This window comes from Lepidothrix coronata, unplaced genomic scaffold (genome assembly GCF_001604755.1).
Source record: "Lepidothrix coronata isolate B3197 unplaced genomic scaffold, Lepidothrix_coronata-1.0 Scaffold184, whole genome shotgun sequence".
Lineage (NCBI taxonomy): Eukaryota > Metazoa > Chordata > Aves > Passeriformes > Pipridae > Lepidothrix > Lepidothrix coronata.
Window position 1 is genome coordinate 852,444 of NW_016690364.1, and position 16,283 is coordinate 868,726.

The 16,283-nt window shown below is 38.8% G+C and overlaps 1 protein-coding gene across 3 annotated transcripts in view; it reads right to left on the bottom strand.

Moving 5' to 3' along the window:
- Window positions 1–64: 64 nt before the first annotated feature.
- ABI3BP (ABI family member 3 binding protein) overlaps window positions 65–16,283 on the bottom strand; it is a 142,415-nt gene continuing 126,196 nt past the window's right edge. For all 3 annotated transcript variants that reach the window (XM_017830841.1, XM_017830843.1, XM_017830842.1), the window contains 5 exons: window positions 9,820–9,899; window positions 8,351–8,380; window positions 7,224–7,385; window positions 3,318–3,431; window positions 65–1,300 (listed from right to left, as the gene is read on the bottom strand). In XM_017830841.1, the coding sequence (XP_017686330.1) occupies window positions 1,185–1,300; window positions 3,318–3,431; window positions 7,224–7,385; window positions 8,351–8,380; window positions 9,820–9,899 (502 nt within the window). In that variant the 3' untranslated portion in view covers window positions 65–1,184. The remainder of the gene's footprint in view (window positions 1,301–3,317; window positions 3,432–7,223; window positions 7,386–8,350; window positions 8,381–9,819; window positions 9,900–16,283) is intronic.

A 16,283-nucleotide genomic window follows, 5' to 3' on the forward strand; every position in this document is an offset into this window, starting at 1 on the left:
ATATATCTGGGTGTTCCTGTTCATATTTCTTCAATACATTAGTAAGGTAATGAATAACACCTTTAAAAAAAACCTACATCTCTTTATTTAGTTCATAAATGTTCAAGCAGTACAACAAGTAGCTTTGGGAGAGGTTTTAATCAAAGTAACTGTAAAGCAGTTTTAAAGTTCAGTTATCATTATTTCCCCTTTGTCCCCAATGAAAAATGTTTTAGATCACAATTTTTCTTCTTAAATTAAATAAACCTGATCATGCTGTTATAACTAGCTTATTTTTTTTCCTCTCTCATTTGTCTTTCCAAGTTCCCCTGCATGGTACATACATTTGGCTTTTGAACCAGTAAGTCTCAGTGTCTGAAGACTACATTTTCATGCAAAGCCCCAACCGTGGAAGCCAAGTTTCATTGTTTCATTCCATGTATGTATGTACCTGTCCACTTTAATTAGAGAAAACCAAACCCACCTGCCAGCCACTGCCACGCTCATGGGCAGCAGCTCTGACTCCATAATGACAGGCCAAACATGGCTTTTGCTGGGGTTGAAGCATTTGAGAACAAACAGACGCCCCCCTCAATTTGATAATTTAAAGCTGCACATATAGCAACCTACCTCAGCATTTTGGCAGGAGTATAAACTGTACGTGTAAGAAGAAAGTGCTTCAAGTTTACTGGCTGCAGGATATTAAAAATTGTAGGATCTTTTCTATAACTTATGACTGGGAGACATTACAGATGGATCTGGACAGGTAGCTTATGGCACTTGCATTACAAGAAGACCAGGAAATATTTAAAAACTAACGTACATTGCATTCCATGACCAACTCTGCCATATCTGTGCCTTAAACATTTATTACAACATCACGATAAATAATAGACACACTGTATCTTTTAAAATACCATATAAACCATACCTCAAGAATAGGGAGCCAGCTTCCCTATACATTATCCTACAGCATGTCCCTAGCCTGTTTGTGTTTTTAATCTAAAAACAAATTTGTAAAACTGGATAACTACAGTAAGCAGCCTACGCTATTACACAATGAATGCAGTATTGGCATTAGACTTGTATAAACCCTGGCACATGAAGTGCCAGGCACACCGTAAGCATTGCCGTCCTTGAGCCTGCGCTGGGCAGTGGGGTGGAGGTGGCACATGCTGGGCCTCTTCACCAACTTCATGTCGCATCTACCACTTCCCAGGGATTGATGTGCCACACTCGTACCAGCGGACGTAGTTAATTTGAGTCTCCCCACCTATTTTTCCGAATTTGACAGGTTCCTGACGAACTGCCCTGAAAAATCCTGCAACAGAGAATAGAGCTTAGTTTGCATGAAGCATTCAGGACTACCATGCTTTGATCTCCCTGTGAAATCTGTGTACGTTTCAATTAGTCTCTAAAATAGTTGCTAAGCTGTTAACATGTCTGCCACAAGCAGGGCTGTTTGCTGCCCCTACATCCATTAGGTCTCTGGAATTTGTCCACCCAACTCGAGGCAGATGTGCTTGGGATGGTGGTGAAAGGCTGCCTTCCCTTGAGACACCAGCACCCACCCAGGGATGATGCTGACCAGTGCTCTTCTGTCCCCTCTCTGGCTGTGACAGGGTCTCTGAACACTCGTTGCAAAGTCACAATGATTAAATAGTCCCCACTGCAGTAGCCTTGAAACTTCAGTGAACTTCAGTAAAACTGGGGATTAGTTCACGCTATCTCCACGTTCCCAAGCGAAAGATCGTACCTCCTGCTTTCGGTCTGTTACCTTTGACAACACACGTGCTTCCCTTTCAAACAACTTTAAATTACAAATTAAAGTGAGCAATTAGGGCTGAATCCAGTATGATCATCAGAAATGTATGTGTGGGTAAAGCAGGCATGTCTGCACACAGGCATGCAGGCACACACAAAATACTGTTCTGCCAATGATACACAACATCAGCCATGATTCCCTCACTGTACTTCAGGTCAAATATATGTAGTTAATTCAGAACTCAACTTGCTGCAGCCAAGAAGAAAGCAAGCAGCAATGGACAATTGGTCTGTTCTTTCCTCTATTCACTTCATTGACTAGAAAAATAAGCTACAGAAAAGGTGGAATCTTCTTTTGTTTGCTTGTTTTGTTGTTTGTTTTTACCTAAAAGTGAGTGTAGCTCATGAACTCACTCAATTAAATCCAGTTCTTGAAATCAAATTGGTTTTAAGTCTTTTAAGCTGAGTCTTTTAAGTCTTTTGAGCTTGTTACATAAAAGGTTTTTTAAAATATAAAATCTTTAAAAATGTAAATCTGGTATAGCTGAGAGGTTTACTTGTTCTGGCAATGTCAAATTGGATTCAGACCGCCTCTTGCACAAAGAAAATACCTTTACTAACAGAAAACACTGGGAAAGGAAAAGCAGGACCCTCTTTAGAAAAAACTCACAAAACACATAAGCAAACACCCTTCAGATTGTTCGCCTACTTTGTTTTTTGGAAAAACTTGTGAAAGATTTAGGAACTTCACATTCATCTCCCACACCTACCTCAACACATTTCTGGACTTCTGTAGGGTATTTTATAACTGAGGCACAGGAGGGTTTGGTCAACACGCTGATATTGGACAGAAAACCACTCTGCTGTTTTTCTCAGTAAAATATTCCATGACAAGCTCAGCACGCGCGTGTACCAGCACAGCCTGTGTTCTTACCCCACAAGGGAATGGAATACCTCACACTGGCATTGCTGCCAAGCAGCAAGGCAGGAGTTCAGCTGACACAAGTACAAATTTCATACTCTCCAGCCTCAGCAATGTGTGAAAAATAGCCAGGCAGGTCACAGCTGTGTTTAGGGCATCTACTTCCATGTCCACTCAGACCAGACTGGAGTTTTGGGCACCCAGTTAAAACCAGTACACACAGAACTACTGCAGCGTGAATTATATTTTCCAGTAATAACTTTTCAGCTTCTTGTCAGCACCAAACAAAGCTGTTTAATGCCCAACTGATGATTTACTGCTCTTTAAATCAACCTTGCTAGTTTGAACACAACACTTTATGCCTCTCTGCAGACTCAAGTTTGTGATTGGGTTTAAATATGTAATACCAAGTGTGAGTAATCTGCTGGAATGTTTTAAACAGGAGAGAGGCTGTTTACTACTTAACAGAACTGGAGTCATAACTGTCTTAATAAGTCATCATTCATCTTGAAAAACGTCTTGACCCTCTTCTGCCTGCAAAGACGGCAGTTCCTTTCCATCACCCACCCCAGCAGTGGGTATCCAATCCACTGGCAAGAAAAAGAAACAGAGGAATTGCTGAGGTTTGCTACAGACAGGCATAAGAAATTACCATCTTTGACTGGTAGATCTTCTTGCTGTCCTGTCCTTCCATCTAAGAATGAGTCTACAAATTGGCAGTGATCTTCTCCATGGCCCCTCTGGTCTCCTATGTTATAAAATTTTCCTGAAAGCAAAGAAGGAGCAAAGTTTAGTGAGGGCTATTTCCAAAAACCACCAGAGGCAATGGGCTGTGCTCTTTCCTCTGTGGGGAAGCCAAGGTGAATGCTATGATTCTTTTCCTCTCAGGACCTGTAGCTGTAATTTGAAAATGATGTGCAGGTTCCAAGTACAGTGCTCATGGCTACTGACAAAAATGCCCCACTCCTGGCCAAAATTATGCCTGGATGTAATTCTTCCCCCTCATTACATTTCATACAATAAGGGGAATTCAGTTACTACCTAGAAGCTCACCCTGATTGTATCAAAAATGAGGTAAGTTTTGCTAGTGATTTGAGTGGAAGGCAGGTCTGGTTCCCTGTCAGGAAGCCTCCAGTACCTTCAAAGATGTTTTTATAGACCACCTCCTAACACAGCTGAGGTCTGTTTTATAAATAATTGTATTTTTACAACATGTATGTGCAAGTGATATCATTTAACATATGGATGACCTCGGTCGGTAACTGCTTATCCAGAGCATTAAGTGTGCCTGTGTATTTATTTGCAGGATTGTTTAACAGGACACTTGACTCAACTGAGTAGAAAACAAAGTCTCAAGTGCCCCATGCAGTGTGTGCTGATGTTATGGGCTGTGCTTATCCTGTTAACAAAGGGAGTCACAGTGAAGGTGTTTTGACAGATGTTTTTACGTACTGATTTGATTTGCAAGACATTAGTAAAATTCAGTTCAGAAAATGGAGGAGAGCATGCTACATTCTCTTTCCAAGCTTGGTTGGAAACATTTGTAGATAAACTTACCGTTCTTTCTAAACTCTTTTCACAGCACTTACTATGTTCAGCCTCTGGTCGTGAGGTTGAAAGGAAAGGCGAGAGCATTTAGAAACAGGCTCAGCACTCCGGTATAAGCTAGGCAGAAAATCCAGTTTCTCATTAGACACTGGGTGTCCTGTAGCCTTGAATCTGTGCCAGCCTGGCAATTTCAGAGATGGTGAGGTGGCTTATAATACTGCTCCCAAAGTGCAATTAATTAAAGAGCAGCCTACCAATAAACTCCTTCTCATGTTTGTGTGATCTGAGCAGCACTTTGCCAAAATTTCTCACCTTCAGTTGAAGGCCTCTGTGCGTGCGGTTCTTCTCTAGCTTTACAAAATTATTTATTACTATCTAGCTTTGGCTGCAGACATGTTTTTTCCATAGGAGAACTGGTCAGAAGGAGTTCCTCTCAGCAATTTTTTGGTCTGAAATTAAGAACACTCAGGCTGCCCAAAAAGGCATTTTTTTTTCCATGGCTGTTGAAGGTCACACATAGAATTTATTTTTTTCCTCCTCTCAATAAATACTTATTTTTAGGTGGCCTGCTTTTCTGGAATGCCTACAGTGACTGCTCTGGAGGACTGTTAAATGAGGTCAGCAGTAGATGCTGGTTTATAGAACAGTACTGGCATGTGTAACAGAGATCAGTTTTTCTTCATAAGAGGCAGAATAAACCAGAAATTTTTATGGCTAACACCAGAACAGTAACTTTCAGATGCACACATACTCTTCTGACCCAGAGCTTAACCTATGCATAACTCAAACAATTGCTACACATAAATTAGCAGCATTCTAAGTGACTATTACATTCTTACTGCCCAATTATTTCCATAATAAAAGAACATACTTAAAAACATTTAGCTAAGAACTGACTGTTTTTCTGTTTTGGGGATAGCAATTCTAGCATAAAGTAAATTTTTTTCCCAGTGTTACTGTATGGGTGGTCTTAAAAATGTTAGGTCTTTGTTTTATACATTATGAATTCTGCAGCACTAAAAGTGTAAATTCATGCTAAAAACCAGCATGTCTGTCGGCTGCCTCATACAACAGCATTTGTACAATGCGCCCAAATTTCAGGGTAATTCCATTGCTTCAACAGCAAAGCTTTGGAAGGTATTTTCAGCGTGCAGTGGACCTCAGCACAGCCCTTCACTACTGGCACACATCTCCCAGTTGGCTGGCACTTGCAAGGACACTTCCTCTGGCCCCGGGAGCAGGATGAGGCGAGGTGTGACAGTGAAACACATCAGAACAGTTTGGCTTCAAAGGGGAAAATTTCTCACTCGCACGCAGAGGCCTCACTTAGCAAATGGGGGGAAAGCAGCTTTCCTTCTGCGTAAATATTTCACTTTTAAATATTGTGACAACTGGTTAGCACTGGTTGTAACAATTCAAGTGCAAGAACCAGGCTTAGCAAGTATAATGAATACAGTGTGTCCGCCTCATCTTTCTCCAGCGAGGTTAAACTTCCACCCTTCCAGCAAGAACAAAAACAATCTAATGAAAATAGGAAAATGGGCTCCTGATACTAAACTTTGCTTTTAAGATTGGAGTAGCTTTCACTGCAGTGTTAATTCACTTGATTTAGGGCTGAAGTCTAGTCCTGCTAGATTAGCACTGCTATTTCCTCTACTGGCTGGTTTTGGGATACCTCATTGCCAGTGCTTGTCATTTGATCACAGCTGATTAGTACAGCATCAGTTGAATGAATGATACCTCTGTTCAAAACAGTCTCTTTTATTCCTGTAATTGCTAAGATGTTATTTACATATGAGGCATTGTACTTCGTGTTAATGACAAGGCTTCCTTGTCTGCTCATTGGAGAATAGTTCTGGTGCAAGGCAGGGAAGCTTGAAGTTATAACAACATGAGCTGCCTTACACTCCCCTCCTCTTTTATTTCCATATTTCTACATACAGAGACCAGAGCCCTGCTCCTGTGAGGTGCTGAGCTCTGAGTTGGGGCAACTTTGGGTTATGAAAGTGGATTCTGTCAGCCACAGTATCTCCTAGTTTATTCGATCCAATGTGTTGAACACACTTGCCTAAATTTCACCCAAAATGCATTTCCCATACATGGTTGTATGATACTCATTGTGCTCTGGATGCCAGGCTAATGCCATTGTCATTGAGCTGTCCATGATAAAAGACCTCATAGAGAAGAAAGCTAGAAGTTTGGGATGGATTATAAGAAGTTAACATATTTCTAAATACAGTAAATATAGCTTGTACAATCTACATGAGTCACAAAGATCTGCCTATCAACTAACTGAAAGACCCTTTTTACAGGCTGTGCCCCCTGCATACACATAGCATGTGTCACTTGATTCAGGTCTTAAATACATCACACTCTATTGGCCTAAAGACACTAAACAAAACTTGAGAAGATAAGGCCAGGAGGCCAGTCTTAGTAATAAAACGTAACATACGGAGAAATAAAAAAAGGGAGGGGGAAGGCAAAAGTTGTGAATGTGATAACAAAAAAAATGTCAAAGCAGGTGAGTAAAACCTGTTGACTAGAGCTGAAGTCATATATTTATAAGTCTCCCAGTAATGAAGTACCCTGATGTTTACCAAAAAGGATAGGAATAACTGAGTCTAATCCTGGTCTAAAATTAAGTCCTGATCCTCTAATTAAGAATTATTCCTGGCTACCCTTTAAATACAAATTTGGCACTTTTACAACATATGCTATTCACTCTGATCTGTATCAATTTTTTGTATGATCCTCAGTATACCAACAGGTACTTAAAATCAGATGATCACCACAGAGGAGTAACTCCTGAGTCTGAAAATTCAGTATCAAACACATCAGTGATTATTGAGCACAAGCAGATTACTGTTTATGATTAATCTGTCTATGCACTAAGTGAAATATATCTGATCACACTTCAGCAGAGCTCATCTTGTTAAATCTCTTAGTTCTGGAACCATGATATCGTTCAGGAGTATGTAATGTGAACAACACTGATTTGAATGTCTCTTACCTGTAAGTGAATCACTGAGGTATATTTTATATCTCAAAGAATTGCACAGCTGCACACCTACAAACTTCTTATACCAGGTCCTCTTGACATATTGTTTGCCTTTGCATTCTGAATATGTGTCTGAATTGAATGGGATTTCAGTCCAGATAGCATCTTTTCCCACTGCAGGAGACGAAAAAAAGAGGCTGAAGTGTGATGCTGCATACAAAATTATGCACAAAAAATACATTTGAATAACTAGAATTAGAAACCTTGATGAAGCAGAATGTACCATGACACCTGAACATGAAAAATATTTCAGGGAAGCACCAAAGAGTGCAGGTATGATTAATGCAGTGAAGTCCTCCTGCTCTCATGTAGTGCCAGTTTGGAATAAACTCATTCTAGCACCTTGCTAGGGGTACAATGTCTGTGTGTTGACAAAACTCACATTTACAGAGTGCGTGATACAGTCATCATTTTTCAGTGCATTTAAGCCAAGACAACCTGAAGCAAGTTGTATATGATTTAACAAAAATACACATAAAAATTATATATCGTTAATTATGTGGAAAGAAATGTCAGTGCTTGTCAACGTGATGTCCATTACAAATGCAAAAAGCAGCCCAATTTGCTTGAGTGATCTCAGCTCTTCTTCAAAAGCTCAGTCCACCTCCCACCAAAGACAGCAAGAGTCTTGTAAGGTCTAAGCAGAGCTAGATCAAGCCTTCTGAAGCAGGACATTTTTCTAAAACACAATGACAGATAAACAGAATCCTCTGAGTTGTGCTCTGTTAACTCACTTAAAAAGCATGGAGTAACTTATTCATTTTACAGAGCTTTCTGTGCTTTAATGACAAGGCTGAGAAAATATGAGACTGTCCTTGGCTCATTTGTGTACATTGGTTTGAAGCCATCCCAGCTGCCATGGGAGCTCCACGTCACGCTGATTGTGTTCCGCTCAGGTAAACAAGCAGCCTGGCATGAATTCCGTACCAGGGGTGTGCGGGGAAGGAGTGAAACCATGTGTGAATGCTGTTTGATTCCAGAACTCATTTAATTCGTGCAGTACAGCCACCCCCCTCACAAAATTATGCTATCTCATTTCTGAAAAAAGTCTTGATCAGGTACATATAAAAGAGGCTTACTTGAAATTGGCTCACTCACTCTTGGGTCCGCTGGGGGAAGAAAACAAACATTCAATCAGACACTGTAAAATGAACGCTCCCAATATTTCAATGGAAAAGCATAGGTAAGTGATTTTTTACAGCTGACATAAGCTGTAATTTGTGAAACAGAAAGTGTTTTGGAAGCAAAGTTAACTTTTGCATTAAATTAAATTAAAAAAAATATATTTCTTATGTGAAACTCCAGTATCAATGAGCTTTTAAAAATTTTATTCATGGGACAACACCAGCCAAACAGAGTTCTAGTAAAAACAGAAGTTTAAACCTGTAACCAGCAAAACCCAATTGTACTGTGTCTTATTAAAATTTCAATTTCAAAACCTAAATAATAAAAAGGACACATCTGCAATACTCGCCACAAAAATCTTGGCCCAATATGGGAGAAATGGTGTGTGCAATTAAGAAAAAATAAAACTGAATGCTTAATTTGTCCAAGCTAAATAGGAGACAGAACATAATCCTTGTCATTCATGAAAACTGCACTTGGCATAAACATTTTTTTTTCAGTTTTAACAATCTAGGATTACAAAGAGTGTATTCAGAGTTTTTAAATATGTGTGGCATGGTCTGAACTACTCCCTGAGTAATTTCTTGCTCAGCCAGAAAACCATCACTGACAGCACTAGATGAGGACTATTATATTATTACACCTGGCTCAAAATACAGATGGAGAAATTCCTCTTAAAAAGGCTAAATCCATTTTATGCTTTATGTGGACCTTAAGTACCATCAAGAAATAAACACTTCTACACAAAAGATGGTATCTTGCACAAAGTCAACAAGTCAGCTGTAGTTATCCTCAGGGAGAACAAGAGTAATGCTCTAATTATCACCTCTGAGTCAGATACCACTTGACTTGGGAACCAAACAATGTCCAAAACACGCTTGTATACACCTCTGTAACAGTTTCACAGGAGAGTAAACAGGATGGAAGGGGACTACTGGGACACTGACTTTTCCCAACTGCTATTTCTCAATCCTTATTTCAGCCAAATGACCTCACTGTTATACAGCAGCCTTATTGAACAGGTAGCAGAAGTGACTAAGAACACACCGGCCCAAAGAAAAACCTTATGTTCCCATCCAGAAGCCATTAATGAGCTTGATAGGTGCAAAAAGATCAAGAATATAAATCTTAGATGACTGAGCCCTCTCTAACAATGAAGTTATTTCCTTCATAGTGAACACCAGACAAGCAGTCCTCTCTTTTTTTCTCTTGCAGTCTGGCCATCTTACATCCTCACACAATACAGTCCTGATCCCAGGCTGACCTCCCACTGCTACATTGCTCAGTTGTTAAAAGCCAATCAGGAGATAGTAAGGAGCAAGACCAAATGCATAAAATGAAACAAGAGACCCTTTTCATACATCCCATACACATGGATACTAAAGCCACTGTAAATGATGGTCTGATCTTTGGAAGTTCTTACCTGATTCAGTACTGAATGACACAACATTGCTGCTTGGACCTTCACCAAGAGGGTTTCTAGGTTTCACGTGGAATTCATAACTGGGGAATAAAATAGAAGAGATGAAAATTTTGCAAACCGATGAATACTTCCAGAGTCTGGAGCAAGCAAGTATCACACGCCTGGTGTTACTTGCCTTCTGGAGAAGAACAAAAAGACCTCAGTTCTTGCCCTGAAAACACTGAGATGTTTTTTGTCTTAACTGCATAAGATTTCTCTGAACACATAATTAACCAGTCCTTTTGATAATTCTTTGCACACACACTATTAATATTTGATTTAATGCACCACTGGTTTAAGTCTGTCTCTACTCACACAGCAGTTTCAGTTCTGGCAAAGGGAGCAAGTTCAGATGAGGTCTGAAGCAACCTGATAAACAGAGACTGAGTAAAGCTCATTGCTATTTATTTTGCTTCTTAAGAACACAAACCTCCAATTCAATGCCTCTCAGGCCCACCAACAGTGACAGACAGGGCCAGTAGTGAAACACAGGGCATGTCTTCCAGGACAGGAGCTCAGCCAAGGCCAAGATCCAGTTGTTTAAATATATGTTAATAGTAAATATATGAAGTGATGTCAAGATATTGCAGAGTCTCTTTTGTATGTTTTTATAATAAAATTGCACAACACCAGTCTGTACTGTAGTTATCTCGTGATCTCTTTTCATCACTGCTGTGTTGGGAACCAAACACAGTGCTATGAAAACAGAACAAGATGAAAGAAAAAAATCCAAGCCAGGCTCCTCTTCTTAAGCCTTTTCCACCTCTCAATGCTTGATTAACAGTGATAGACAGACAAGACAAAGTGGTTTCTAATTCTGCAGCTCAGTTGAAACATACCCTTACAGTCAGAAGCTCTAGGTAAAGAGCTATTGCATGCTGCAAACCTAAACATATTACTCAGAAGACACCAGGCAGATGAGGCAGGAAAGAGGGTTACAGGGGATGGACACCAGACACAGTGAAGATCTTACATCAAGGGCAGAGCTATCCCAGCAAGGCACCTCTCAGCTCCCTTGGCTCCAGGCTGGCAGCACCTGGGAATTTCTCACTGCTCTGCAACAGCTCAGTGCCTGCCCAGAGAAGCTGCATGTCCTCCATGCCAAGGCACCCTGAGGAGTGGTGTGTGCACAGCAATCAACGGCACCAGCTCCACGCCTTCCCCACCAGCTGTAAATGCCACCTACAGAGAGGCCTCTCACATGCTCTGAGTGCTTGCATGGTGAGTCTCTCCTAACAGTGTCTTCTCATCTGCCAGAGACATCCACAGGACACGAGTCAGAAGGACTGTAGGACTGGAAAATGGGCCCTAACAGAGACTAGACACAGAGCAAAATGAGAGTCCCAGAAGTGAGCAATTAAACATCCAGCTCTTGACTCGTCAAGGATCACTTACCCATGATAATTTTGGTAGCTCGTGACTATAACATTGCATTGTAATGTATTGCTGGAATTGTTTCCAAACAGCAATTTTCTAAAGAAAAAAACAACCCCATAGCACACTCTGCACAGTTGGAAATTTGTAAATTCCATTTGCAAGTCCCCATAAGAATAATTCAATCCAAACCTTGGATTACCTCTCATTGCTTCTTGGCTCCTGCAAAACCTGAGCAGTTCACTAATTAACCTCAGTGGACTATTCATGCAGTACCAAGGAACTGTTTTCCATCCACAGTACTTCTAAGACAATATTTAGCTTTAAAATTGCTTACTTAAGCAATTGCCTTTATTTCTAGGGGTTTCTTTTCTTTTTAAGAAAAATACTTACAAAGACTGGTATGCTGAACAGATGCATTATGGAAATTCATGGATATTTCTAAGAAAACCATGGTCTTGTTTTGAGCTTAAAAAAAGTCTATTTGGAGTAATCTTGACATTTATTCAAACATGCTGCAAGACCACCTTGAGCTATTCATATTACCCTACCATAGGAAGGAGACATTAAACAAGTAATCAATTTAATAACTTCATAAATCTTCTTCATTATCATTTTCAAATTGTTTAAACAAAGACATGCTTTTAAAAATTGGACCTGAGCAGTTAATATTCACATTGGGCATGTGGTACAGTAACTTTTCTGGTCAAGAACTATTCTTACACAGTAGCTAAGGCTGTAGGTAATACAGAGAACTATAGCAGAGCAGCTGAAGATTCCTTCTGAAGAATCACTGAAGCGTAAACGAAGATTTGCTAATATGTTGTGTGTTTTAAAGTAATAGCTAGAAGACACATTTTGGAAAATGTACAAATTAATCCACACTTAGAGATAAAAGACCCCAAAGAAGTTTTCCTATTTCCTTCACAGCAGGAGCACCTGATCTAGAGCTATTAATGTAAATGTGATCATCAAGATGGGATGTTCTATTGCTTTATGGGCAGTTTATGGTTTGACCTTATGAATTATAATAATCTGATTCTGTCCCTTTGTATGCATTTTGCTAATTTTTGAACAAATATATAGTTCTTAATATAGTCAATATATTTTGGCTGCATCAGACAACATTCTTCATAGGAATCAGTCCCGTTCCCAAAAAACTTCAATTGATGAGCTTGGACCCATCAATTCTCTAACTCCAGAAAAATACAAAAACAAGAACTGAAGATCATTTTCCAAGGAGTGTTTTTCAAATTGTGGTTTAGGGATCACTAGGTTGTCTGCAAAAGACTAAACCACAGATGGGAAAATTTTGGCAAGATTGAAATAAAGAACTAAAATCTACACATAGAGATTTCAGCTCATGTAAGCATATAAAGAAAATTGGAGAAAAGGAAAATAATAAAGAAATGTCCAAAGTTTAGCTGAGTCAATTAAGGAAGTGTTCTATTAATAATGTTAAAGAGGACATTTTTAAAACTAAAATATATACAATTTTATAGTTCTGTGATATGTGTTTTTAGAAGCATCACAGGCTCCTTTCCTCTGCTGATTTCAATCCTAAAACAATAGCAGTGGCTTCAACAGTACAAGAATAAGAAAGAACTGCTTTTTGAGATGAAGAGAAATAACTAGTTGACTGAAAATTGAGAGACAGGGAAAGTTAGACTGAGATAATGAAATGATGGAGTGTACATATCTAACTGTAATTTTAAAGCCATGCTGTGGCTCTCTTAACAGAAAATTATTTAAAGTCTCCCTTTTGTGTGTCAGGTGAAAGATCTGAAAAATAAAATGGTAAAAAAAGGGTACTGTCTGCAGTCTTATACTCACCTATACAAACCACAAGAGAGAGGGAAAAATGCTTAGGGGTTTAAGAAGTATGGCAAAATTAATAAAAGGAAATAGGAGAGCTATAGAATGATTATCCCATGTCTAGCTCTTAGCTAGACTTATTAATGAGAAACTGGAGTCTGTATTCCATCTTTATATCTGCCTGCCTATTATACAAAAACTCTGCTACCCTATATAAGCAGCAATCTAATGCATCACACCTCCTACAAACTTTGGACACCAGGCCTCCCAAATCCTCCCAAACTCTGTAAGACAATAGAAGTCCTCGTGTAGGTTAAATGGACTTGACTTACAGTAGTTACTATGTGGAGTGTATTTTTCCACCATAGGAAATCACTATACCACATGGAACTTTGGCAAATGTATCTGCTCTGCATTTTTTGAAATCATGCAAAAGGAGAAGATTTGAGATTGCAGAACTGAAAATAGGTGAAAACAGATTTTCACCATAATAGAACTGGACCAGCTGAGTACAGTTGTGGGACTTCAGGTGAGTTGCTGGGGATTGCTGGTGTTTTGATGACAATCATGCAGGACTACCTTTGTGTATAGAGCTTCTCTGTCTCTGCAAAGTGTGCTTGGATAGCAGTATGATCCAACATAGCAAATGAGACAGGAATGAAAAAAAAGAAAGAAAAAAGTGGTGAGCTTGTTTGAAGAGTCTTTCTCCTATTCAAGTTGGAAGAAAGGCTGAGAGAAATGGGAAATGTCCATGAACTCTGACATCAACAGCAATTTAGAACAAAAATCTGTTGTTTTTTAATAAAGAGTACAAAAACCTCCAGCATTTTCCCACCACTTTCTGCATGTTTCTTCATTGCGGTTTTCACCGTAGTTCACATCTCTTGACCCTTGCTGTTAACAACAACTAAGCTCCCTGCATTGGTAGAATTTTTGTTTCTTCTTGTATGTGATTAGCACATTTTGGTTGCTAACTGCAATACAAAGCAATATTAGATAATGGTGATAACAGCATAAGCAGGCAGGTATTAATTATTCATACTTCAAGCTAATTCAGTAGAGGGTTGAAGACTTACTTGATATGACCTTTGAGTAAATTAGAGTAACTTTCTCTTTTTTTTGTTTCATAACTTTTATAAGACATATGAAAAAAACTTCCAAAGAAAGTAATCAACAGACATTATAAAACAGTTTGGTTCATGCATATAATCTGCACGTTTCATGTTTACTTCACAGTTTTGGTTGGTTAGTTGGTTTCTGGTTTTGTTTTTCTGGGGAACTTGGATTTACTTTATTTTTTTATCTTTTTTAACATTTCCTGTTATTTATATTCTTCAAGAGATCAAGGCTGGACATATACTTTGCCTTGGAATTCAATCTAACCGAAAAATCCAAAAGAGACCATTCAAAATGTTTTTAAAAAGGAAAAAAGTATGTTTGAAATCACTAAATTACTGAACGAGGCAAGGATCAGTACCTAAAGGGGAGTTCTACGAAGCTGTGGAATACAAACATCACAGGCTTTTTGTTTCTTATTAACACTCTTTTTCTATTAAAAATCTGCACCAGCAGGCTGGTGGACACGTCCTCTAATGGCTACCTGAACTTCCCTGGAGGATTTGGCACATCTCTGACTGCAGTCTTAGTATTTTTCTTTATTATCTTCCAGTTACTGCCATCACAAACATGCAAGGGAACTGTTTTCAACAATATTCAGACTCTTTTTTGAAGGCTTGTATAGAAATTAGTGCTGTAAAACTTCCTGGATGCTATGGTCTGTGCTATGAATTTAATTGCCCTTAAACAAACCACCAGAATGAAAGAGAAAATGCACACCTTCTAAAAAAAATATTTCAAGTTAGGGCAGGGAAACAGAACTAAGAACTGCATATTTTGGCAGAGAAATCATCAGAAATAACAAAAAAACCTCCAAATGATACGACATCAGATGACTGGAAGACTTAAAAAAATAAATCAGTTTTAAAGGAATTAGAAAACTCCAAAGCTAGTAAAAAAAAAAAAATCACAACCCTGAAACAAAACAAAAACCAAAACCCCAAACCTTAAAATTCCTTTGGAAATGGCAAAAATTAAATTGGAAGAAAAAAAATAACAACATCTGCATTTAATATTCTAGGCTAGGAAAAGTCCATGAAACAAAAACCTGCAGGTGGGTGAAACGAATATTTACAAAGGAGAACATGCAGATGATAACCATCAATGCTACAGAGGAGACGGAGTGAAGACAACAAAAACCACAGTAAGCCCATTTCTATCTCAGGCCTCTCAAGGTTTGTTACAAACAAGCAGCTCAAGGAGGGAGATACTGAAAGTTGTGGATAATGACCTTATGTATGGGTCACATATACGGCTCATATATGGGCTCCACTATTATCATAGGAGAAGTTACTGCAATACTTTCTTTTTAAGGGCAGTTTTAATGTAAAACAAAGAAAGAGCAATGAGTCCTGGGTATGCCAATGAAACTAGGAGTTTCAGTGTGAGCAGCCTTGTAAAGAAACTCAAAAACAAGACAACCGTATGACAAGTCAGATGGAATATTACAGGTCTCACTCCTCAAGTGACTGCTTGGGAACTGGACTGTAATTACTTTGACCAAATGATCAGTCTTGTAGTTCATCTTTGACAGTTTTCCAAGTGGAATAAATGGTACATTTCTCAAAAAACCCCAAACCTGTGAGAGTTTCCTCAGTATAAAAATTGCAGAATTACCATGTGGAAGATGAAATATTATCAGTTCATACTAGTGTGTTCATTTATCTCATTTTTCTTTGCTAAGAAATGAATGACATTTCAATTAACATACTAAGCCACCTCAGCCTGCATTAAAGAAACTGGAGGAAACTGAGATTTTCAAGATCAGAAACTACCCCTAAGATACAATTTTACAATAATTTATGTTGGAAGACATCTATGAAGGTGATATGGTCCAAGCCCTTTTCATGACAGGGCTGAATTAAAAGCTACTTTAAGCTCAGGGTGGATCAGCAAGTACAGTAGTTACAGTCACTGCTTGATCAACAGAGTAAAAACTCAGTAGGTTAGTACTTGGTTCAAACTAACTAGAAGAAAGAAGAATAAATGGAATTTGGCTGTTTCACTCATTTCACTAATTGAAGAATAAAGATGCTAAAAACCTCAGAAAATCTGGGTTGTTTGAGTGTGATACTGAAAGGGAGGCTGAGTGAAATGTGACCTGGATCTACTAAAAAAAT